General features: G+C 53.0%; 1 protein-coding gene across 5 annotated transcripts in view; it reads right to left on the bottom strand.

Annotated features, from left to right (window-relative positions):
- The window catches only part of CCDC57 (coiled-coil domain containing 57), a 102,124-nt gene that overhangs the window by 31,465 nt on the left and 44,287 nt on the right, over positions 1-26,372 (bottom strand). For 3 of the 5 annotated variants that reach the window (XM_049635422.1, XM_049635423.1, XM_049635425.1), the window contains 5 exons: positions 21,131-21,234; positions 18,455-18,613; positions 14,011-14,197; positions 5,424-5,558; positions 5,077-5,168 (listed from right to left, as the gene is read on the bottom strand). In XM_049635422.1, the coding sequence (XP_049491379.1) occupies positions 5,077-5,168; positions 5,424-5,558; positions 14,011-14,197; positions 18,455-18,613; positions 21,131-21,234 (677 nt within the window). Of the gene's footprint in view, positions 1-5,076; positions 5,169-5,423; positions 5,559-6,733; positions 7,236-14,010; positions 14,198-18,454; positions 18,614-21,130; positions 21,235-26,372 lie in introns of those variants that run through there. The other 2 variants (XR_007459024.1, XM_049635424.1) reach the window with 2 other exon arrangements.

The raw sequence follows: 26,372 nt of genomic DNA, 5'->3' as shown, positions 1-26,372 counted from the left end.
GTCAAGAGTTTATGAAACTCCACCCCCTTCAGAGAAGCGGAATATTAGCGAATAAAAAACTACACACGCACACACGCACAGACACGGCTCCGGGATGCACGCACGATACTTTTCAACGACTGATGAGAGGCGGAAGGTTCTGGTCGTGCGGAGAACCGCGCTGTGAACACTCCGAGGGCAGCGGCAGGCGGCCCGCGCTGGGGGGCTAAGGTGCCAGGCCCCGGCCGGCACGCGGCCGGCACGCTGGACGGGCATAAGCTCCCGGGAAGGGCAGCAGCATCCAGCCGGCCGGGAACCCGCTCGGGGCCCCTGGGGTGGAGCCAGAAGCACCCGCCCACAGAATTCAGCATCTACTCTGCGTAAAAACTCAGTAGATCAGGAGGAGAGAGCGCTGCTTTAAACTGACGAACGGTCTGGAAGAGGCTGGGCCACATAAACTCGCTGATATTTGACCGCTTTTAACCTACAAAAATGGCAGTTTTGTAGGATTCAACATAGTACCCAAACCTACAGCAAACTTTCTACTTGAAGATAAAATGCAAAAAGCATTTGGAGCTCCTGACTGGCTCGGTTGGTGGAGCGTGTGTGACTCTTGATCTTGGGGTTATGAGTTCGATCCCCATTTCAGACGTAGAGATTGCTTAAAAAAATAAAATCTTTAAAGAAAAACGCAAAAAGCACTGTTTAAGTCAGGACAAAGGTGTGGATGCCAGCTAGCCTGCTCTTGTTTCCACTGCATGGGAGTCAGGAGACAGGACTGAGCAGAGACAGGACTGAGAAGGAAGGAGCCTGACCTCAGCAGGGGCTCTGTCCCCATAGAGAACCGAGGGAAAACTCTGGCCACGCGCACCAGCACCAATCACTTCTGCAGAATTGCTAGATACCAAATCATCTGAGAAAAATCAACTAGGTTCCCAACGGCCTGCAACAGCTAGAAAATGTGTGTTTAGAAATATTCAAGATAAACGGTACAGTCATCAGAGCATTGCCCAGCGCTGAACAGAAATGAGCTTCTGATCCATGAAAAGACGTGGAGGAAACGTAAACGCACGTAACCAAGAGAAGGAAGCCAGTCCGAGAAAGGCCACATAGCGTATGATTCCAACTCTGTGACATCCCAGAAAAGGCAGAACTGCGGGGTCCGTAAAAAGCTCATTCGGTACCAAGGATGGAGTTGGGAAAAGGGGGAGGGATGCACAGACACAGAGGATTCCTAGGACAGTGAGACTACTCGGTGTGAGACCGTAATATGGACACACGTCAGCATCCGTTTGTGCAAACCCTTATTATGTCCAGCACGAGAGTGCACCGGGGCTCTGGACTCTGGCGATAGCTGTGTGTCACTGAAGGTTCGCAGTTGCGATGGACACGCCATCTGGTGGGGGATGCTGATAATGGGGGAGGCAGAGGACATTCATAACACAAGAGGACATTCATAACAATGTTTATAGCAAAAAATAGCCTAAATGCCCACTGACAGAAGAATGGATAAATAAACGTTGATATATTCATACGATAGAAAGAATATACACAAACCAGTGTCTAGACCTGGAAAGCCATGCCTCGCAGGTCAGACCCCGCCCACCACCTTTTTTTGGTCCAGCCCATGAGCTAAGAACAGTTTTTACATTTTTATTTATTTTTTTAAAGATTTTATTATCTTTTATTTTATTTTTTTTACATTTATTTATTTTTGATAGAGCACAAGTGGGGGAGGGGCAGAGAGAGGGAGACACAGAATCCGAAGCAGGCTCCAGGCTCGGAGCTGTGAGCACAGAGCCCGATGTGGGGCTTGAACTCACAAACCGCGAGATCATGACCTGAGCCGAGGTTGGGTGCTTAACCGACTGAGCCACTCAGGCGTCCCTATTTTATTTTTAAAGTTTATTTTTACCTATTTATTTGAGAGCAACAGAGACAGTGAAAGTGAGGGAGGGGCAGAGAGACAGGGAGAGAGAGAATCCCAAGCAGGCTCCACACTGACAGCGCAGAGCCCAACGCAGGGCTTGAACTCATGAAACTGGGAGACCATGACCTGAGCCAAAATTAAGAGTCAGATGCTTAACCAACTGGGCCACCCAGGAGCCCCACGATGTTATTATTTTTAAGTAATCTCTACACACAATGTGAGGCTCGAACTCACGATCCTGAGATCAATCCCGAGGTCAAGAGTCATACACTCTACTAAGCCAGCCGGGTACCGAGTTTTCACATTTTAAAATTAAAAAAAGATTTTTTTTTAATGTGTATTCATTTTTGAGACGGAGAGACAGAGTGCAAGCAGGGCAGGGGAAGAGAGAGAGGGAGACACAGAATCCGAAGCGGGCTCCAGGCTCCGAGCTGTCAGCACAGAGCCCGACGCGGGGCTTGAACTCACGAGCCGCGAGATCATGACCTGAGCTGAAGTTGGACGCTCAACCGACTGGGCCACCCAGGCGCCCCTACAGTTTTAAATAGTTGAAAAAAATCAAAAGAAGGATGTTTCATGACATGAAAATTACATGAAATTAAACATTTCAGGATCCATAAAGTTTTACCAGAGCACCACCCATGCCCACCTGTTCACATACCACACCTGAGACACCTTCAGGCTCATCGCGGAGCTAAACTGCCACAGAGAATGTAGGGTCCTTAAAAGTGGGGCCCTACATAGTTGGTCTCCAGCCCTTTACAGAAAAGTTTGCATCGGCCTTGATATTATCTCAGAAACATAATGTTGGATGAAAGCACCGTGCAGAAAGATACATACACGACCAGACGTGATTTATACGGATTTTCAAATATCTGCTGAGAGAAAGTCTGAAGGGGGGGGATGTCTGGTAGGACACTCAAGGGGGTTTTCACTTGATAACATTGTGTTTATTAAGTTGGATGGTGTAGTTACATTAGTCTTGATATCTTCTTAGAAGTCTAAAATATTTATAATAAAAATACATAAATGACAATATCCACTGAGTAAAGCCCAAACGGGGAGAACAGCTAAGAAAACTTTGTAAAGGGACAGAAACAAGGACTATTACAAAGCTATGGTATTAAAGGGGAAGAGACCCTTCACTGGGGCCATGTGGAAAATAAATGCGGACCTGAATCTCACAACGCACAGGTGTCACTCCACGTTCTGCAAAATACTGTCCTGGCTCTTCCAAAATGGCAGTGTTGTGAAGGACAAACAAGGTCAGAAGGCCCCCTCTGGGGTGGAGGAGATGTCCACACAAGCACCTGCACGTGACCGTGTGCACACCACGCACACGCATAAATACATCGCCACATGCACCACACACAACCACACACACGCACGCACAGGTACGCAAGCGCTAGAGGCAACACGGGTCCTGGACTTGTGATCGGCAAAATGTGAGTATAGGACGTGTATGAAATTCTGGGATTGTGTTTTATTTGTGTTATTTTAGAGAGAGAGAGAGAGAGAGAAGAGCGTGGAAGTGTGTGCATAAGCAGGAGAGGGGCAAAGGGAGGCAGAGGGAGAGAGAGAGGGAGAGAGAGAGAATCTTAAGCAGGCTTCACGCTCAGCACGGAGCCCAACATGGAGCTTGATCCCATGACCCTGGCTGGGACCATCACTCGAGCCAAAATCAAGAGTTGGACGCTCAACCAACTGAGCCACCCAGGCACCCCATGGATTGTACTAATGTTGTTTCCTAATTTTCATAATGTCAGAAGGTATCTTTGTTTTCAGACCTGAAGGGGCTTATTCTTAGCTGGTCCAGGAGCAAAGCTGTCTGACTCTGTGTGTCTCTCTCTACCTTTCCTCCAACTATATCTCTTTATCCATCCATCCATCCAACATCTATCTATCATCTATCTATCTATTATCTATCTATCCATCTAACATCGATATCACGTATCTATCCATCATCTATCCATTATCTACCCATCCATCTATCCATCCACCCACCTATCATCTATCCATCCATCCATCATCTATCTATCCATCTATCATCTATCTATCATCTATCCATTATCTATCCATCCATCTATCATCCATCCATCTATCATCTATCTATCCATCCATCCATCTAAAACGTGGGGGAGGCAGAGGGAAGGAACAGAAAGAATGACAAACCAAATGTAGTAATGAGTTAACAACTGGTGAATCTAGGTGAAGGGTATATGTGTTATTTTTACAACTTTGTGTAAATTTGAAATCATTTCAAAATAAAACATTAATTTAAAAAATACACAAGAGTTGAGATGTTTAGCACATGATAAAAATATCAGTTCGAAGTCAGTGAGAAAAAGGAGGGTAATTACTTATGGGTGTCATGATAATTTGTGAGACAGAACAGCCAGAAGAAATGGGTGGATATTTACCCAAACTCAAAATAGAGAAAAACACTCTAAGCCAAAAACCAGTGAAATAAACCATTAAAGTACACTGGTGGAGCTCATTAAAGAAAGTTCTCTGTGGATTAAAAAAAAAAGAAAGAAAACGTCAAGGCATATGACAAAGGTTTATAACAGACAAGCAGCAGTTCCGTCGTGTATGAAAACCTCTTAAGAACTAACAAGCACAAGGATGCCTGGGTGGCTCAACTCTTGATTTTAGCTCAGGTCGTGATCCCATGGTTGTGAGATCGAGCCCTGAGTCGGGCTCTGAGCTGGGAGCCTGCTTGGGATTCTCTCTCTCTCTCTCTCTCTCTCTCTCTCAAAACAAAAACGGACAAACACAGACATACAAGTAGAAAAATTAACAAAATACGTGTATAAATAACCCACAAAAGAAGACATACAAATGGCCAATAAACAGATTACAAATTTTAATACCACTAAGGATATAAAAAAACTTTTAAAAGATGTAATTTAAAAAAAAATTTTTTTTAACGTTTATTTATTTTTGAGACAGAGAGAGACAGAGCATGAACGGGGGAGGGTCGGAGAGAGAGGGAGACACAGAATCCGAAACAGGCTCCAGGCTCTGAGCAGTCAGCACAGGGCCCGACGCGGGGCTCGAAGTCACATACCGCGAGATCGTGACCTGAGCCGAAGTCGGACGCTTAACCGACTGAGCCACCCAGGCGCCCCGAAAATGCTGTTCTTAGATACAGGAGTAAGTATTACCTGAGCTGCAGAGTGGGGCTTCACCTGTCCCAAAGGTGCTTCGCTCTGGTTCCAGGCCTCAGGAGTGGGCAGGGGTTGATTAGGTGGTTTCCCTAGAACAAGAACAAGGAGAGGAAAAGGATTGGCTTTCTTATTATTTCTCCTTCTCCTTCTTTTTCACCTTTTTATTTTAAAGTAAGCTCTATGCCCAACATGGGGCTTAAACTCGCACCCGGAGATCAAGAGTCACGCTCCACTGACTGAGCCAGCCACGCACCAGCAGGGTTTGCTTTCTGCGTGCACCTCATTTCTGGGTCTCCCTCATGCCAAACACAAACCCCGAGAAGAACACCGCGTTCCTCCCCTACCCCAGTCACTTCTCTCCTGCAGCACGCGGTGGGGGGTGACGCGCACACAAGACGTCCCGCAGCTGCGTGTGGCCTGACACGGCTTCTCAAAGCAGAGATCAACACCTTCACTGACCGTCCCAACGAGCACTCTCTCTGCAGCACAGAAAAGCAAGCAGCAGGAGGTTAAATGAATAAACTCAAAGATTCCGCCTGTCATCTTGCAAGCATCCTGTCTTACTCAGAAATGATCCGGGTCGCCAAAGAATACCCATTCGTTAACTCAACTTGGGTTAAGTTACCTAAAAATCTAGGAAATGCATCTTTAAGCTGACAATACGCCAAGATACAACTACTGTTGAAATAAGGTTTGTCGGAATAACAAATCATCGTGGCTAAACACAAGCTTAGTGAGGACTCCGAGGTTTTGGGGTGTGTGTGAGTTGTAAACACTGATGTTTACTGTATTAGAAACTGAAACAGAAATTTTGAAAAAGCTTATTATCCATCCATCTGAAGGTGGTGGTGAATATATTGCATGTTATTAGCATCTAGGTACTCAACGAACCAGCCCTGTCACCGTGGAGCTCCAGCAATGGGTCCCAGAATACTCCGTCAGCTTCCTCCAGGAGACAAAAGCACATGGGAAGGACAGAATCCGGAAGTGAACTTGTTTTCTTTAGATTTTAAACCCGGAGCTTAAAAGCTATGGAATCCGAAGACCCACGAATGGCCGACGGGCCCCCGCGGAGATGGTCCGCGTCGTTAGCCACCAGGGAAACGCGGACTCTAAACCACAGTGAGCTACGGCTTCTCACTCATCAGGACGGACAGAACGGACAAGACGGGAAGTCAGTGGTGCCCAGGATGTGGAGAAGTCGGAACCCACGCAAACTGCCACTGGAAAAGTAAGGCGGTGCGGTCACTGTGCGAAAAGTTGCACTTCGATAAGAAGAGAGAAGAGGAGAAAAACGAGACAAGAGGGAAATCTCTAGAGCGAGGCCAGCGTGCCTGTCGTCGGGAGGACCATCCACGAGCCTGTGGAAAGGCTGCATGGGTCTCGGCCGCGGTCTCAGCCACAGGCGCCCCCAGTCATTCGCTGTCAGCGCGTCTGGAGACCCACGGTCCCCCTCTTGACCTACTGTCTGTCACACACCCACAGCGTCCACCTCCTCCGTCTCCTCACGCAGGCATTTCTCTGTCTCACGGCATCACAGGAAAGGGGAGACAGCTCGGTAAGGCTGTGCTGAGACCGCAGTCACAGGACTTTATTTACAACATATGGCTCTAATTGCTCTATTTTCTTATTAGCTATCATCCTAGTCTCTTACCGCGCTTAACTTATAAACGTTATCGTGGGCGCGTACGTGTAGGAAAAAACGTGGAATGCGTAGTGTTCGGTACGGTCTGCCGTTTCGGGCACCCCCTGGGGCCGAGGGGCCCGCTGTACTTTGGGCACAGGCTTCTGCTGGCGGTGCCTGGCCCACTCTGAGATGCTCCCAGTTGCGTGAGGCAGGATTTCCAGAGCTCCGGTCGAGAAGAACGTGGACTCTTCTGACCTGGAACCAAAATCCAACGGATCAAGAATTGGTCACCGAGGATGGAAGGGATGGGCAGGGGCGATGGCAGCTCTTCTCTGGATACGTCGCTTTCACGTTCGACGTCCTAGCTCTAGACAGGGCCCGTTCTCCCTCCTCTTAGCCAGCCGCAGTCTGTAAGGCTTCAGGGGTCTCCGCTTTTGTGAGCTGATGTGAAACATCTCTACGTGGCATCTTCTTCTCTCCCTAAGTCCTTCAGAACTCAGATACTCTTGTTGAGTCTTCTTACTTTTTTCTTTTTTTAAGTTTATTTGTTTTGAGAGAGAGAGAGCAAGGGAGGAGCAGAGAGAGAGAGAGAGAGAGAGAGAGAGAGAGAGAGAGAGTCAGTCCCAAGCAGGATCCTGCTGTCAGCACAGAGCCCAAAGCGGGGCTCAAACTCACAAACCATGAGATCATGACCTGAGCTGAAACCAAGAGCCGGACGCTCAACCTACTGAGCTCCCGGGCGCCCCAGTCTTCTTTTTTTTGTTCAAAAGCAAATCACAGGCCCAAACCAGGGCTTTGTGCCTGACCTAGCTGCAACCTCCCCCAGAAATGCAGCTTTAACCGGTTGTCAGGAGCCCTGTAGTCAGTAGAGTCTGCCACTGGGTCCTCCCCAACCCCAAAGGACCCCGGCCCTTACAGGTAGGGAAGCTGATCTTGCTGCAAACAATCCTTTTCTTTTGCTAATGTACCTCTTGCCCCCACTGTCCTTCCTGTAAGAACCTTCCACTCTGTGCAGCCCCTCTGAGCTCCCTCTACTTGCTGCATGGCATGCTGCCTGAGTCCTGAATCGCTCAACAAAGGCAGTTAGATCTACCAATTCACCCGCTTGAATTTTGTTTCTTAACACCCTCCTGCAACACAGTTCTTTACTTGCACCGGTGCCCTGAGAATCGGTGCTCCGTTTTACCGGGACCTGACTGGAAACACGGGCGGTGCGGGCCAGATTTGAGCGCGATGCTCACTTAGTTGTCAGGACCGGTCACCAGAAGTTACTCTGGTTGACTTAAGGAGCCGAGGCACACAGCTGGCAAAGAGCTGGGAAGGTCACCTCCAGCAGGCCGTGGAGCCTCAGGGTAGTTCTGAAACCTTGGGATAAAAGGAATTTGCTCAAAATCATTTAGCAGATGACACCAGTGCGTTACTGGCTTCCTGGCCTCATCAGAACAACAAACGAGAAGCTTGTAAAAAGTCCAATCTGGACTCCTGATGGAAACTTCTAGCAAAGTGAACTCAGGAAAGCCGGCTCGGTGTATTAACATTCTTGCTACACCTATGGAAATAATCCCGCCAAGTGACCAACCAGCCTTGCTTATGATCACGAATCATCCTTGTTTGAGCTTATGTTTTATCCAAAGCAGAAAAACGGTAAGAAAACATATGCTCTGGGGTGGAAACCGCTCTGAGGGCAGCAAGGCCTCGGCCCCCACGGCCCGCAAGTTGAGGCGTGCTTGCAGTTTACGAGGTCAACCCACGGTTTCCGATCCGGGGGCGCCCGGGGGGCTCAGTCGGTGGAGCGTCCGACTTCGGCTCGGGTCACGATCTCGCGGTTCGTGGGTTCGAGCCCCCCGTCGGGCTCTGGGCTGACGGCTGGGAGCCTGGGGCCTGCTTCCGATTCTGGGTCCCCCTCTCTCTCTGCACCCCCGCCCCCTGCTCTCGCTGTCTCTCTCCCTCTCTCAAAAATAAACAAACATTAAAAAAAGAAGAAGAAGAAGAACCAGATCCGGCTCCACTCGCAATTCAGTGTCTTCATTCTGCAACTCGTGACTGGCCCTCTCCTGGGAGCTGGCTGTCACTGCTGAATGACAAGAAAGCCCCAAATCTGTATCTTTTTTCATAGGTGTCCAAGAGCCATATTTTGCCTCCTTCTGGAAACGACCCTTCCAAACACCTGATTAAAAACGTCATTTTTTCTGCCCCCGGTGGCGCTGAACATCAGAAAGGAGACTGCACAACCTGACCGGCAGGACCTGTGACCGTCTGGATATTTCACGCCGAGTGACGCAGCGGGAGAATGGACGGCGCACACGGTGAGGAAGGGAAGGAGAATCGGGCAAGATTTTAACACAAAAATCGTGGTTCTTGGCAACTACACATATATTTAGAAAGAACGTTAATAAGTTGGTATGATAAGGCTGCTAAAGGAACAGGTTCAGAAGTAAAATTCAACACGTTTGAAAATGACTAAAAAATCCTGAAACTCTCCTAAACAACATGAATGAAACAGAAGACCTGAGTCCATAATGGCAGAGTACGTGGACATTAATCAAACTGACAACGCTATCCCTCAAAACCTTTGCAACGTGGCAAAAGCAACACTCAGATGGAAGATTCACACCTTAAAAAATGCAATCACTAAAAAGAATCAAGTACATGTTAAAGAAATCGGGAAAAGAATAATCAAACAAACCCAAAGGAAGGAATGAAGAAACGTGAAATGCAAACTTGCAAAGACACAGGAATCCGGGGCGCCTGGGTGGGCCCTGTGTCTCCCTCTCTCTCTGTCCCTAACCCACTTGCATTCTGTCTCTGTCTCTCTCAAAAATAAATAAACATTAAAAAAAATTAAAAAAAAAAAGACACAGGAATCCATCCACTGGCGGGAGGGAGGGAGGGAGGGAGGGAGGGAGGGAGGGAGGGGGAGGGGAAGAGGGAGAGATAGAGAAAGAGGGGGAAGGGAGAGAGAAAGAGGGAGGGAGAGGGACAGAGAGAGAGAGAGATGAATGGAGAGAGGGAGGGGGAAGAGAGGGAGAGAGATGGAGAGGGAAAGAGACAACATGGGCGAGGGACTGAGGGAGAAAGCAGGAGGGAAAGAGGGGGGCGGGGGGAGAGGAGAGAGATTCCCAGCAGGTCTAATGAGATCTCCAGAAGAGATTAGAAAGAAGGGAAGAACATTTAAAGAAACAATGGCTAAAAATTTCAAAGAATGGGAAAAACCAACAAACCACAAGTCTTAAGATTAAAAAAAACAATTCCATTCCTGAGCAGGTTAAAGTAACACCCGCCCACTCCCGCTCAGACCCAGGCTGGCGTCACAGGAGAAGAGCAGCCAGAGGGAACAGGGACACCCCCCCCCAACCCCCCAAGGAAGGGGCTTCACCGGCCAAGGGCCAACTTCTTCAAAGACAGAGAAACACCCGCTTTGGAAAGGTTATAAGAAAATGCCGACATGGAATTCTTTCTCCAGCCAAGCCATCATTCTAGACCCTGGTTCAAAACAAAATGTGGGCCGCCAGGGAGAGGCTCCAGGAAGGTGTGGCCACAGGCGTCAAGGAGCCCCTGGCAGGCGGAGGCAAAACAACAGAAGATCACCGCTTCTGTTTACAACAGGCTTTTAAACGTGCATGGAATTACGAAAAAGAAAGGTGAGGAACTATTTACTCACGTGTACCTGCTAAACAGTGTGGGGTCAGCAGGCCAACGAAAGCCTCATTTGTCCTTTTTTAAACTTTTTCCAAGTGTTTTTATTTATTTTTGAGAATCCCAAGCAGGCTCCAGGCTCTGAGCTGTCAGCACAGAGCCCGACGCAGACTCGATTCCACTAACCGTGAGATCACGACCCGAACCGAAGTCCAGACGCTTAACCGACTGAGCCACCCGGGCGCCCCAAATGTTTATTTTTGAGAGAGGGAGAAAGAGAGCACATGTGCAAATGGGAGAGGGGCAAAGAGAGAAGGAGACACAGAATCCACAGCAGGCTCCAGGCTCTGAGCTGCCAGCACAGAGCCCGACGCGGGGCTCGAACTCAACGGACTGTGAAATCACGACCTGAGCTGAAGTCCAGATGCTTAACCAACGGAGCCCCCAGGCGCCCCTGTCCTTTTTTTTTTTTAGCAAATCACTTCTGGACGAACAACAAGTTCAGCAGGAAAACGACATGATGAGGCATCACGCACTGGCAGCACACACGCACACACTGGAAATCCGAGTTAAACGACGATGCGTTTTCCCTGAGTGGACAGGCACAAACAGCTCGGAACGAGCACGGCGTCTTGCGAGGCTGTGGTCGGACAAGCGCTTTCATTCACTGTTGGGAACGCACAAGACCCGCTTTGGCTGGAGGTGGGCTCGGCCGTCCGGGCCCCACGCGCCCTGAGAGGGCCGGTCCAGAGCTCGCGTGGCACGCGCTCCAGCGTGGGGCCGTGTGGGGGCTTGCACACTCACACCGTGATGGACGGACAGGCGCCCGGCATCGTCTCCGGGCCGCGGGTTTGCTCAGGTCAGTAATCTGTGCCTTCCTGTAGGAATTAACACCTCCCTGCACACACTTACATCTTTGCAATGAGCAAACAGCCTTTTTATAATCAGAACACACAAGAGCTCAGGGGAAAAGGCCAGGTATGAAAGGCTCCAGGCTGTGTGACTCCAAGTGCCAGGCACCCTGGGAAAAGGCAGAGCTGTGGGGACAGGACAAGGATCCAGGGCTGCCGGGGTGGGGGAGGGACGAGCAGGCGAAACGTCCCTGCACGAGGCTTCCGACAGCACCGTGGCGGGTACGTGGGCAGGCTGTGCGCGAGGCGCGGGCACGCGGACAAGCTCTGGACCTTCCCGGCAGTTTTGCTGCGATCCTGAAACTGCCCCCAAAGCAAAGTCTTTACAACAGCACTGGATGTGAAGATTCTTGCAGATGACCCCTCGAGGAGCCCCGGGCTGCGGGGACGGGGACGGGGTGCTTGCCACAGGCAGCTGAGGGAGGACACGCCCCGGGGCGGGTGCAGGCGGGGCCGAGGGGGTGGGGTGGTCTGCAGAGGCGCCCGGAAAAGCGCCTGGAAACCACGGGAGACAGATGATGCCACCTAGGCTGGACTGTCTTGTGTTATTCATGCTGTTAAACGATGATAAGACATTTCTGTCACAGTTGGTTTACACGCCACCTGTATTGACACACCAGATAAATCATCTCTGTAAAATAAATGCAGACAGACCAGTCTCGCCTAAAGCCTTTGCCATGAGGTCCAAGCACCCCTGTGGGAGAGCAGAAACCCCACCACCCGCATGGTTTGGGGGAAGATGGCCTTCCCAGAAGGAAGCAAACTGAGAGCGTTTGGTATAGCTGCAGATTGCAAACAATACAGAAGTATTCAGAGAAAACTCCCAAAATCTCATTCGGTAGCTTCCTCCCCAAACCGCGGAGAAACGGATACGCTTCTTCGCAGCCCTCCGTCTATGTGCGTGCACAGTCACATGCACGCGCACACACCGTCTTCCGTGTGCCCGCCTGCTGACACAGACACGCTCTCCGGCGGTGGCTTCTGTCCGCAAACGGCTTGTCCAGGCGGCATCTGCCCAAGAGGGGTCAGTTGGCCCGGTGGTGCACAGACGACACCGGACCCACGATGAGAATAAGCGTTAGGAGCTTTGGGGGTGACCTGGCACCGCCACCTTTTTATTGTATTTGCCAAAGTATCACCCGCAAAGGACTGGAGTCGAACGGCGGAAAAGCCAGCTCTCCGCCCCACCTGGTTCGATTGCGGGTGGAGGCAGCACCTTGTGGGGGTGACCTGCAGGGAGCCCAGCAGCGCCCCAAGCTCTGGACTCCGGGGTCTGCCCTGTTCCCAATTACTTTCTCACCACAGCGAAAGTGCTGCCGAGAATATCCTGCACATACATCCTTTTCCCCCGTGAAGTATCTTTTAATTAGATTTTTAAGAGAAGGACTGCCGATTCAAAGGGCAGAATCGTAGAAAGAGACAGACGCAGTCAAGTTGTCCAAAAGGCTTCAACGACAAAGACCCCCGCCGACACGCACGTGCCCCATGCTCCTCACTGCCAAGTGACACTGCTCGATCTGAGGTTCGGACTCAATGCTGACTTCAGTGGCTTCCTCAGACTCCTGAGGCCACGTGTCACCCGCACCCTCATCAGCTACGTGCACTTCTCCTGGGACTGGCCATCTGGGCCCTTGCGTGTGATCTGTAGACACCTGTTTTAGGGATCGATCCTTTCCACCCGTCAGACACGTCGAAAACATCTCCCTTTGTCTGTGTTCGCTGCGTCTTTTCCCTAGAGACGTTTAAATGTACCGTCACAGCGGTTGATCTTTGCCTTCCCCCGCCTATGGGGTAGTTTACTTTTTATCCTTGTTTAGGGAAGCCTTTCTCCATGCTTAGGGTTGCTGCAAAGATGAGCGTAGGTAATATGTGCACAGACGATGGGGAGAGGGCAGCGTGGACTGAATATCGCACCACTGCTCACATGAAGGCCTCAGAAAACGAGGACAGCCACAGGTCCAGGAGAGAGCAGAGTGCTATGGGCCACCAGGTACCACTCTATGGTGGCACTTTATGGGCTGGCAGCTAAATCCGGGCCATGCCGGCCGTCTTCCCTCGCCTGGAACGACGTGCCGTTAGTCTATCATTGGCTCGGAGCATATGATTTCCTTACTGGTTTGTTCAGAGACCTTATCCTGTACGCTGTGGCTTATGAAATGCCACTACTATAAATGAAGTCCTGCAGTGAACCCACGTCTAATAAATTCTCGCCAAAGCGGTATCAGTCTGAGTCTCACCGGCTGCAAGCGAAGCCCCGGGGTTCTGTGAGCTCACAGAACTCACAGTGGCTGCCGGGGCCCGTGCCGCAGGCTGGAACAAGGGCACGTCTCTTTCCAGCCCGGTTTCAGCACTGCCTGTCGGTCTCGGAACCCAGCACCCTCTCAGACACCTGTAGGCAGCTGGGCCCGGGTCGCAGTACAGACACAGCGGCCGTCACTCGGAGAAGCCCAGCACAGCCGGCCCAGGAACACGGTGGCCCAGAAAGGCCGCCCGCTTTGCAGTATTTTTCTCACAAGTGCTGCCACAGGAACCGGTTCGTGGAAACCCCGTGGCAGCGTGAAGCTCTGCTCTGTGCCCGTGACCCCTGACCCCAGCTTCACTCCACAAGGGAGGCTTCTGTTCTCCCGCCTGAGAAGCCAGGCCAGGCCCTCCCCCGGCCCGTTCTCGCCGCAGGGCGGCAAAGCTTCCCCCCTTCCGGGCGGCAGGCCAGGAGAGAGCAGGTCTGTGAGGCCCCCGGCCCGCCAACCCCACGCTCACCTGGGCCGCGGCCCAGCTCCGCTCGGAGCCTGTTTCCTGTCTCCAGGAGCTGCTCCTTCTCCAGGCGGAGGCGGACGATTTCTCGGGCCGCCTCCTTCAGTTTCCTCTGGAGTCGGGGCACAGACGACACCTGCGGGGGCTGTGGCTTCTGGTCTTTGGTCCCCATGGGTCCTTGGTCTGCAGGGACCTGTGAACAAAGCCATAGGCAGAGAGCTTGTAAGCCCAGCCCTCCAGGTGGGAGAGGGGCAGGCTGGCCGCCCCAGAGCCCGCACCCCTGGGGAACATCCTTGCAGGATGAGACAGAGGAAGGGCCAGAGAGTCTTGACAATGAAACGGGGACCCCACATGCTGGAGGCCACCTCTTCCAGGAGTGGGGTGAACGAAGACCACAGACTGTGGAGACCAGGCCTGCTTCTGGCCTCTTGTGACCCCCACCGAGCCTGTACCTTTCCAGCAAGGACAATGAGGAGCCAGCTGGCACCCACACTCGGCCTCCGGGACTCACGAGGGCTGCGTGTGCACCAGGGCGACAGGCTGGGTGCACAGGTCGTGGGCACCGGGGTCACCTGGCGTGGAGGGGCCGGCAGAGGCCTCCCTCTGCTCTCTTCCTTACTATCTGGACCCTGCGCTGTGGGGTCCCTGTGCTGGGTCACCACATGGCCCCGATACACGCATGCAGTCCACTCAGAGGGGTGTTCAGAACGAGGCGGGGAGTAGAGAACGAGAGAGAGGAAGAGGAAAACATGTGTGCGGGCTGCCTCTGAGCCAGACAGAGGCCCAGGAGGAACTGGTGTCCAAGGCCCCTAGGGAGGCAGGTGGCCTACTTAGGCACGGCTGCTCCCTACACCCATGAAAAGCTGCACTGTGCCCCTGTCCCAGCCACACACGCTGGAGCCAGAGCGGGAAGCAGCCCGGAGTCCCTGGAACAGACCAGCACGCTCTGTCCTGGCCTCATTTCCTGGTGTGCCTCTCCAGGGCTGGCGGGCATCTGTGCCCTCCAGTGGCCACTGTTCCTCCGGCAGCCCGAAAGCCTCTGGAGGGTGCCAGGCTAGTTCGGCAGGAAGAGAGGTCGGGGCGGGGAGACGGCCCGAGGCACCGAGGCCCCAGCACCCAAATCCACACCCTCTCCCCAGTGGCGGGACCCGGGCCTGCTCTCAGCCTCGCGGCACACCGGCCTCACCGACCTTCTCCCGAGAGCCCGGGACACGAGTGGGGCCCTCGGGTCTCTGGAGGAGCTGGGATAGACCCGGAGGAAGGGAGGACAGGGCGTGCCCTCCCCAGGAACGCGGTGTTGGGAGTCACCTGAGCCACTTTACGTGAGGAAAGAGCAACCCTGAAAAGACACTTGCTCAGAGGCCTCAGGGAAAACCGACTTTCGGGAGCAGGTCTGCAGCCGGCAAGGCGGCCCCCTGCAAGAGCCCGGAGTCGAGCCCTCACCGGGGGGCCTGTGTCCAGGTTCTGGGGGGCCACACTTGCAAGTGGCCCAGCTCTAGCCCCCGTGGCTGCGTAGTGGGTTCTGCAGCCCTGTCCCCCAGCCGGGGGCCGTCCTGGGTTCCGTTTCTGACCCAACTGCTCTGATCTCTTTCTATGCTCTGCCCACGCCCACGACGTGACGCCTGTGACCACACATTCCGGGACTCGCGAGCGACTGCGGGCTGGGGCCCAGGCGGCCCCTCACGCCAGCCCCGTGGGTGTGCTCCCAGCATCCTGGCCAGGGAGGCGTCCCCGTGGGGACTCTATTCCAAGGGCAGCGGCCGCCGGGTTCCACAGAGAAGCCCTTCGGAAGGCTGTCAGAGCAAGCCCCGACCCGGGGTGCAGAGGGGCGCTGGCCAGGGCGGCTGGCTCCCGCGGGTTCTCCTGAGGGTTGCCAAGGCTGCAGGCAGAGCCGGCAGGGAGGGCCGCCAGCCAACACTGCCCCCCAGTGGACCCAGAGCGTCCCTCCCGTTGTGCTCGGGGCTGGAGGGTCGTTAGGACTGGGAGGAAGGTCGGCAGGCACCCAAGGGCCTCAGGCGCTGGCCACAGAATGAGCAGGACTTGCAGCGTGGGGACAAGGAGAGGGTGGAGGCGGGAGGCTGGTCCCCCAGATGCAGAGGGGCCGGTGCACCGGGCAGCCGTCCTGAAGCAGACAGGAGAACGAGGCTGCGACGCAGCACCCATGACGCCTCGGTCACAAAGGGAGAGGGCAGCTTTCCAGGGGAGCAGCCTGCAGACGCTGCTCCCGAGGGATGTGCTCCCATCGCGGACGCGGGGACAGACGGGTGTCCCGGGCCTCGGTCAATCCCCCCGGGCCGGGGGTCACCAGAGACAGGACAGCTGCAGGGATGTGCAGGTGCCGGGCGGGCAGTGGTCTCTGCTGCCCTTGGGGAGGGTGACTGAGCTCTGCACGGTCCCTTGTTCTGGGCCGGGGGGTGTGGGACCTGCCTCCACCCGGGAGAACGTGAGACTCGCACGGGAGCTACAAGGGCAGTGCCCTGGCGGCACCGACCCCCCTGCTCCGTTGCCACCGGCCCCCTCACCTTACGGGTTGCTCCCTGATCCGCCGACAGTTAAGTTGGCGACATCAGGCTCCCTGACACCTGGATGCTCCAGTCCTTGCCTCCCCAAAACGGACGTTCTCTTCAAACCACGGTTTCGAACAACCGACGTTTACCCCGGATGCAACATTATGACCTGATACACAGGCCACGCACAGACCTCGCCAACCGTCCGGTCATGTCCTACACAGCTGGTTTCTCCCGCCCTGGGCACAGAGCCCCACGTGACAGCTGTCTCCCGGGTCCCTGCAGGCTCCTGACAGGCCGGTTTTAATGCGTCGCTCGTGGCTGCAGTCTGCGGCCAGGCTGTGACCCCCGGGCGCGGCTGGCTCGGAAGCCCAGGACACCCGTCTGTCCCCGCGTCCGCGATGGGAGCACATCCCTCGGGAGCAGCGTCTGCAGGCTGCTCCCCTGGAAAGCTGCCCTCTCCCTTTGTGACCGAGGCGTCATGGGTGCTGCGTCGCAGCCTCGTTCTCCTGTCTGCTTCAGGACGGCTGCCCGGTGCACCGGCCCCTCCGCATCTGGGGGACCAGCCTCCCGCCTCCACCCTCTCCTTGCCCCCACGCTGCAAGTCCTGCTCATTCTGTGGCCAGCGCCTGAGGCCCTTGGGTGCCTGCGTCCTTCTGTCCCATCGCCCTGTTTCCGGGTCTCCGTGGTGGAGCCCACCACTTATCCTCCTTCCTCTCAGAGCGAGACACTCGGAAACGGGATCTCGGCACTGGGAGCGCTCAAGGCTCCGGGCCGCCAAGATGCTGGCGCTCCCGGGAGCGGCCCTCGTCTGGGCACCGGGACCGGCCCTAGGTTTCCTGTGCCTCGACTTCTCCCCAAGGTCACACGTGCTTCAGCCCCAGAATTCTGCCTGCCACGGAATTAAACATCTGGATTTTAAATGCTGCTGATTTGTAGGATCTCTTCCCCCTAAGCAAGCGGGATCCGCGAAGCAGGCGAGGGGTGTTATGGGAACCCCCACGCAGCCGACCTCGGGGCCGCACACGGGCAGCATCTGAGATGAACGGTGGACACGGGGTGAGGGGGCCCGTGGCCGGGATGGCAGGAGGGCTGGCCCTCCGGGTGGTGTTTCTGTGTCCCGCCTCCCCTCTGGGCTGTTTCTCACACAGCTGTCCGCCCCGAGGCGTGTCCAGGCGCTTCCAGCGTTTCCACGCCAGCAGGGAGTGGACCCACCTTCCCTCCAGTCCTTCGGCGATGGACGTGGTCCCGGAGCCGAGTCCCACTCATGCTCGTCAGTGCCGCCCCTGGGACCGAACTTGGCACACATGAGGACTGTTGCCCTATACCACCGCGCCCGGAGCTCTGGGCGCTCTCTGGTACCACGGTACAGTCGTGACCGCGGGCCACCATATAACACAGGTAACCGCGGGAACCCCGGGTCCCCCCAGGTAACAGACAGTAAGGAATGCGCGCTCTCAACAGCATTTCCAACAGACGTCGGTGAGAAGGAAAGTGGCCGGTCTGTCAGATCTGCGGGGACGGCGTTCACGGCTCGGAACGTTGCCTCAAACATGGAGCCAGATGGGCACTGGCTGCGGAGGGCCTGACGGGGACCATGACGGGAACCCCAGTGACACCCACACGGGGCCCACTGTCACGTAGGGATGTGTAGGGACCGTGGCCTCAAGCACTCTGGGAAATCCTCACCAGGAAAACCCCCAATTTGCATTTCATTTCAGGGCTTCCCAAAGCCCTAGCAAGAGTCAAGGACTCCCTTTTAGGGGAAACAGAAGAGCCCTCTTCACGTGTGCGGGTTTCCTACGCTGGCCTTAAGTGGAGGGTCCCAAGGCCCGGAGGCCTGAGGTGGGGCCGCACCCCTCCGGCACCGTGTCTGCCGAGGACCAGGCCCGACTGTGAGAGCGGCCAGTTGGAAGAGGGGGACGGTGGGGCGGGGTACCCACCTGCCTCGCAAGGGCCACCTGGTCCAAGGCTCGTGACCGCCAGTGGCTCCCGATATGCTCCTCGAGCTCAGCCACCTGCTTCTGCAGCTCCAAAGCCTCCAGGTGCACTTGGCCCACCTCGTGCTGGACGGTGTCCGCGACCAGGGGTTTCTGCAGCACCTGGGGGGCCGTTTCAGGGGCAACGTTAGGAGGGGTGCCGGCTCCAGAGGGCAAGAGGGCAGGGAAGCAGGAGAAGGGCAGAGGCGCAGAGCAGAAACTATGTGAAGATCAGAAAGGAACACGTTTGTCAGTCTCTCCTCTCTGGCTTAACGCAGTGGCCACGCAGGCCTGTGCCCCACCCGGCCCCTGCAGGGTGGACTCGGGCACCTGTGGCGGAGCCTGCACTGGACTCCAAGGCTGGGTGGGGAGCATCCAGGCCGGGAACTGCCCGGGCGGAGGCAGAGGCCCAAAACCCTCTTCCTGAGCCTAGTACAGGTAGAAACGAACACCTGCAGGCAATCCGGGGCCTGGGAGGGGGAGGTGGGGGGTGGGAGGGGTGAAGCCAAGGCTGTCGAGAGGAGGTGACTGACAACTGGGGAGCAGACAGAAGGCAGGAGTGCACGGAAGGTGAAGAAGGGGAGTGCCAGGCGTGCGCGGCAGCTTTGGTCGCCACAGGACAGCCGTGAGGTCCCCAAAGTGGGTCTCTGGCCAGAGCTCCGGGCCCAGCCCCTCACTTTGGCAGCTTCTCTGGACAACATCTGTCCTCCTGCTGATACAAGGAAGGAAAAAGGAACCAACGGACAGAATGGCACCTCTCTACACTCTGACTTGCCCACTTTATTCTCAGGAAGATAAAAAATATTGTGTTCCTATTCCAGGAACTCCTACAGCGAAGTCCTGGTGAGTATCTTATTCTTTGAATTTGTCACATACGCATCAAAGAAGGTGACCGTTGGACAGACGCTGTTAATTAAAATAGAAACAAAAACCACTTTGAAGTGGACATTTTTCCTCACAATAATCCTATGCTCTCTATCAAAAGAACATTAAAGCTTTAAATGCTTATTTCCTGCTTGTAAAGTGTGTGCACGCCTGTGTGTAAAACTGCAGCAGTGGGCAGAACGGGAAGCAGCAAGGACAGAGCGTCCCGAGACCCCTCCCCTCGCGTGCGTACGGAGGTCCGTCTGAATATGCAAGGTGGTGCAATTCACGTATTTACGGACTCCAAGGACCATGTGAAATTCCCTCTTTCCGTTGCCTCACGAAGAACATATCCACACGGAAGGCAACGGGGCGGCCCGGCACCAGAAGCATAAGCAGGAAGAAAACACAGACAAGACCAGGAATCGTAAAAACTAAAAACCTGTGCTTCAAAGGACCCTGTCAAGAAAGTGAAAAGACAAGCCTGAAAATGGGAGGAAAAATTTACAAACTGGACATCTGATAAGGGACTAGTATCCAACGTACACGAAGGACTCTTCGAACCCAACGATAAAAAAGACAATCCAATTACAAATGGGCAAAGGATTTGAAGAGACATTTTTCCAAAGAATGCACACAAATGGCCAATAACTCCATGAAAAGATGCTCCGCATCATCAGTCGTCAGGAAAACTGCAAATCAAAACCACTGTGAGGTATCATTTCGCCCCACTAGATCGGCTAGAGTCAAAAAGACAGAAAATAGGTGGTGTGAACCAGGACGTGGGCCGCCGGAGTCCTCACGCGCAGCCAGAGGGACACCAAACGGTGTAGCCGCTCGTGAAAACAGCTCGGTGGTTCTTCAGAGTCACCATCGACCCAGCAATTCCACTCCTACACACGTACCCCAGAGAATTGAAAGCAGGGGCTTGAACAGATGCTCGGACACCATGTTCACAGCAGCGTTCTCCACAAGTGCCAAGCGTGGGAGCAGCCAAGTGTCCATCGGGGGACGGACGGTGTGGGAAACACAGCGGTTTATCACCCCGTCCCTAGAAGGCGTGAGCACTGGTTTACGCTACTGCCCGTGGGTGAGCCGCGAAGACATGAGGCCGAGGGAAATGAGCCAGTCACGCGAGGGCAGATTCCGCAGACCCCGCTCACGGGAGAGTCGTCCAGCTCCCGGAGGCAGGGCAGACGTCCCCGGGGGAAGGGATGAGGGGTCAGTGTTCGATGGGGACGGTTTCTGTTTGGATGACGAAAAAGTTCTGGGAATGGACAGTGGTGATGTTTATACACGTTGTGAATGTAGTTAACGTCACTGAACGTACGCTTGAAAATTGTACACTTTATGTGTATTTCACCACGATAAAAAAAAAAAAAAAACTCTAAAAAAAGAGAAATTATGAATCTGTAGCAATAAAGCACGGCTGTGACCCTGGCAACACGTGTGACAGGGCAGAACTTGCGTCCCAGGAAACAGTGGGCGCCGGCCAGCCTGACTCAAAGGGCCGGGCCTCCGAGGCGTCTCCCGCCACACCAGGGCACCCCCCACGCACTCTGGCGTGTCCCGAGGGGGCAGCAGTCCTGCGTGGGCTCCACCGTGGGCGCTGCACCTCTGGACTTTCCTCTCGGTGACCGGGCCTGACTGTGCGCACCTTGCTGGGGACATGTTATCTCACAATAACCCCTTCCTGGGAGGGAAACTGAGGCACAGAGACGCCAAGAGGTCCAGCCAAAGACCCGCCCAGCCCAAGTGTCAAAGGGGAGGCCATACCTTCTGCCTGAGCCGGGCCACCAGGAAGTTCAGGAGACGTGTCCTGTTTCTGAGCCTCCCGAGCGCTAGACCCATGGGTGTGCCATCGGCCGGCACGGCTCCTCCTGCAGAAAGAGGGATTCTGTCAGGTTCAGGTCTCCTTCCCTTGGGGAAGGTTCCGGTCAACTGCCCTCTTTGGGGAGTAGACGTCTGTGCCGTCCAGGGCTGGGGACGCTTACTGTCACCGTGTGTCCACCCGGAAGTGAAGATCCCCTAGGACTGAGTGGAAGGCACGTGGTCCCAACAAAAACTGAGAGGCGCTGGCGACAGATGACGTATAACCCTAGTATCGAGAGAGCAAGAATCTTTGCAGGAAAACAGTGGAAGCTTACCACCTAATGTCTGCAGAGGCCAGTCTGCACCAGCCTCCTAGTCATCTGGGAATTAGAAAAAATGTTCCTACAACCCAGAGGTCAAAGAAAGAATCAGTAGAGGTAAGAAATTATTTTGGCCTGAGTTATCATTAATACAACGCTTACCAAAACTTAATGAAGGGATTGAAAACTGTCCTTTTAAAAATGTTTATGGCCAGGGGCGCCCGGGTGGCTCAGTCGGTTGTGCGTCTGACTTCGGCTCAGGTCATGATCTCACAGTCCGTGAGTTCGAGCCCTGCGTCAGGCTCTGTGCTGACAACTCAGAGCCTGGAGCCTGCTTCGGATTCTGTGTCTCCCTCTCTCTCTGTCCTTCCCCTGCTCACGCTCTGTCTCTGTCTCAAAAATAGATAAAAACATTTTTTAAAAATTTAAGAAAATATTTATGGCCATAGTAGCTTTTTTTTTAGAAAAGAAGGGTGAAAAGTCAATGAGCTGAATAGCCATTTCAAAAACAAGGCGGCCAACTAAATAAAGTAGAAGAAAGGAAAGAATAAAGGTAATACTACATACTGAGAAAACAGAAAATAAATGTGTAATGCAGCTGGCTCCTTGAAAAGGCTTTTTAAAAGATAAATTCCTGGTAAGACTAAGGAAGAAAAAAAAAGTCAACAGAAACAACACAATCGATGAAAACACAGTCATTACTTTAGATCCTACAGGCTTTTAAAACTTTTAGGACAATACTATAGGCAATTTTATGCCAAATTTTCAAAAACTTAGAGGAACCGGATAATTTTCTAATAAAATATCAAAAAGTGACATGCCAAAAAGAAAATCTGGATCATCTTTTAACTGTGAAAAAAACTGAATTCACCCTTTAAAACCTTCCCACAAGGAAAATCCTAAACCAGGGGGTTCAGAGTTGAAATCTATTAATGGTTCAGGAAAAATTGACGTCTGTCTGACACAAACTTTTTCAGAAAGCAGAGAAATAGGGAACATCTTCCAATATATTTGAGGCCAGAATAACCGTGATCCCCAAATTTGACAATGAGCATCGTAAGAGAGAGTACAAACCAGCCTCACTCATGAACATAAACGTATTAATTCTCAAAACATTAGTACAAGGATGTATCACATGTTGGGTCCATTGCAGAACTTTAAGTCTATTTAACACTCAAAACCCAGCGCAAGCCTGCTGTTTGGACAAGACCATGAGCGTGTGCCCTGTCCCTCTCCTTCCTGGAAGCTGAAAGCCCAAAGCGACTCTGAGGGTGCCCAGCGGGCGAGGGTGGGGCCCGAGGCCAGGGGCGGTGAAGGGCAAGGAGCGGGGGGGCGGGAGGGGGGGGGGCGGGGGAAGGAGGGGGGGGTCTCAGGGGACGCTCTGCCGCGGGTTCCTGAACTTCCTTCCTGTGTTTCCGGGCTTTGGTGCCAGAGCAGCCACAAGCCAGAAGCACCAGGAGCCCAGACGAGGGAGACTCCACTGGTGCGGCCCATACAGACAAGGGCCCACCCTGCACCACCCTGCACCACGCGGCCTGCACCCCTCCAGGGAAGAGCATGTGGGGAGGATTGCAGAGAGGGGGAGCGAGAGAAAGGAATTCCTTCAATCTGCCCAGAGTCCCTGAGGGGCCCGCGTGGAAACCAGGCAGCATCCGGACAGCCAAAGCTTTCAGAGCTGAGCTCTGTGGGGCCAGGGAAACCGCCCAGGACTTAACTGGGCTCGGGCGGCACCCGTGCAGGCACGGCAGAACAACAGGGCAAAGACTCTGGAGAGTAAGTGGTCCTTCAGAGCCAGCCCAAGAGAGCGGGCCAGGATACAGACGAGCACTGTGCCCCAGAGAGGTGGGGGGCCTGCTAACACAGAAGTGGAGTAAAACCGGCGTGGTAAGGGTCGGAGGGTCCGAGCACCAGTGTCTGAAGTTACTCATCACGCCGATAACCAGGAAGATCTCGACACAATGAGAAAAGACAACGCTGAGGGGGACACAGACGTCGGGATCATGGGGTCATGGAATAAGCAGGCCGGATGAGGAACCGTGCAAGCTGACTCACTGTTAAAACGGTAGAAAAAGAAAAGTTTTAGAGGAATAAAAGGTACAAAGAAAACAAAATGGAAATCTTGAACGGAAATCGAAATAAAAGTCCCCCCAGTGGGCTCAGAGCAGCGCTGAGAGGACACGGGCCTGGCGAGCATGGGGACAGACGCAGGGATCACCTGCCTGAACAGCAGAGAAAACGCACTGGAAAAAGGAACAGAGCCACAGAGACCCTCGGGAAAAGAACAGAAAAAGCTAGCATTTTTGTCAGCGGAGTCCCTATGGGAAAAAAGAGCATAGAGCCGAAAAAACGCTTAAAGAAATGATGGTTGAAAACATCCCAAATTTGGCAAAAGACAATCACCTTAGATTCAATGCCAAACAGGATAAGCCAAAGAAGCGTGTGCCCAGACACATCATCATCAGACTTCGGGCACGAATGACAGACTCTTGAAAGCAGGTGGACAGAACAGGTGTGTGGCTTGTGGGAGACAAAGGTTTGGGCAGTAGAAGCCTTCTCAGCCAGAAGTGGCACGATTATCTTAAGGGTTGAGAGCTGAGAACCGTCAACTCCTACTTTCATACCAGAGAATAGATTCTACAGGGACACAGGTGAAAAAGGAAAACCAGAGAGCTTGTTATCAGCACATCTGCCGTAAGAGCTGATGACAGGGAGGCTAGAACCTCGGGACTCAAGGACACACACAAAGGGCAAACGTCCAGGTGAACGTCACAGACGCTACCTTGGTTTTTTTTTTTTTTTTTTTAAAAAAGAAATTTATTGTCAAAAAACCTTGGTTTTTTTTTTTTTTTTTACTGTTTATTTTGAAAGAGAGAGAGCATGCAAGCAAGGGACGGCGGAGAGAGAGGGGGACACAGAATTTGAAGCAGGCTCTAGGCTCTGAGCTGTCAGTACAGAGCCCAATGCGGGGCTCGAACTCACGAACCATGAGATCATGACCTGAGCTGAAGTTGAACACTTAACCGACAGCCACCCAGGTGCCCCAATACTTATTTAGTTTTGAGAGAGAGGGGGAGAGAGAGAGAGAGAGAGACAATGTGAGAGCAGAGGAGAGGGGCAGAGAGAGGGAGACACAGAATCAGACACAGGCTCCAGGCCCCGAGCCGTCAGCACAGAGCCCAATGGGGGGCTCGAACTCACAAACCATGAGATCATGACCTGAGCCGAAGTCAGACGCTTAACCGACAGCCACCCAGGCGCCCCTCCTCTTAAGTTTTTTAAAATTATGTTTGACAATTTGGGACACCTGGGTGGCTCAGTCGGTTGAGTGTCCAACTTTAGCTCAGGTCATGATCTCACGGCTGGTGGGTTCAAGCCCCGCGTCGGGCTCTGTACTGACAGCTTGGAGCCTGGAGCCTGCTTCAGATTCTGTGTCCCCCTCTCTCTCTGCCCCTCCTTGGCTTGCATTCTGTACCTCTTTCTCTCTCTCTCTCAAAAATAAACATCAAAAAAAATAATAATAAATAAATAAATAAATAAATAAATAAATAAAATTATGTTTGACAATTAAAAGCAAGCATGCTAATCCTGACTGAAGCAGTTCTCCACATAGGAGAGGTGATGTTTACGACAGCAACGCGGGGACGGGGCCTAACGGCAGGAAGATGGTGCTGATGGGAGCTGGCTGCGAGAGGTCACATGGCCGTGCTGTGATCCCTGGGGCCCAGACAGATACACTCAGAAACAACACATACATTAAAATGGAACACAAACAATGTTCGGATGACCCACAGGCACAGGAAAGAAGACACCTGGGCCAGAAAGCGGGCAGAAAGCGGCTGCTCAGATCAACACGACAATAACTATAAAGCGTGGATGATATAAATCCTATCAGTTAAAAATATTAGCAAATGAGAAAAAAAAATTAGCAAAATGGGGGTGTCTGGGTGGTTCAGTCAGTTGAGCGTCTGACTCTAGATTTCAGCTCAAGTCACGACCTCACGGCTTGTGAGATCGAGCCCTGCATCAGGCTCTGTGCTGACAGCATGAAGTGTGCTTGGGATTCTCTCTCTCTGCCTCTTCCCTGCGTGTATGCACTCTCTCAAAATAAACATTAAAAGAATGAAAACCGTAACTGAAAAAAAATTTTTTTTAATTAGCAAAATGGATTTTAAACATTGACCTGCCTAGGGGCGCCTGGGTGGCGCAGTCGGTTAAGCGTCCGACTTCAGCCAGGTCACGATCTCGCGGTCCGTGAGTTCGAGCCCCGCGTCAGGCTCTGGGCTGCCGGCTCGGACCCTGGAGCCTGCTTCCGATTCTGTGTCTCCCTCTCTCTCTGCCCCTCCCCCGTTCATGCTCTGTCTCTCTCTGTCCCAAAAATAAATAAAAAACGTTGAAAAAAAAAATTAAAAAAAAAAAAAAATTGACCTGCCTATATGCTGCCTACAAGAAATTCATTTCAAACGTGATGCTGTAGCAAGATTCTCGCACAGAGAGTCTGACACCCAGGCTTTTCTTTCCGGGAAGCAACTTTATTTGTGCTAGCACTGTTCAGTTGGGTTTGTACCCGAAGAAATGAGCCCCTGAATGCCACGTGGCATAGTTTTCACATATTTTCTACTTCTTTGTCTCCCATATATGGTAACATGCAAACATGCACTCTGATTAAGTGGTCTCATGTTACAAGGTCATGAGGGATTTTGTCATGTACACACATAGCCAGGTTACCTTGAGGTATTTTATTTTTCCTCAGGAAGGGGACTTTACCACAATATAAGGAGTTAAAAGTTAAAGGATTATAAAGATACACCAAGCAGACTCTAATCAAAAGGAAGCTGGAGTGATGTGATTAACACTAGACAGAGCACGCTTTAGAGCACTGCACCCCT

This window comes from Panthera uncia, chromosome E1 (assembly GCF_023721935.1).
Source record: "Panthera uncia isolate 11264 chromosome E1, Puncia_PCG_1.0, whole genome shotgun sequence".
Taxonomy (NCBI): domain Eukaryota; kingdom Metazoa; phylum Chordata; class Mammalia; order Carnivora; family Felidae; genus Panthera; species Panthera uncia.
The sequence above is the reverse complement of the archived record's forward strand: the minus strand, read 5'-3'. Positions and strand labels throughout refer to the sequence as shown.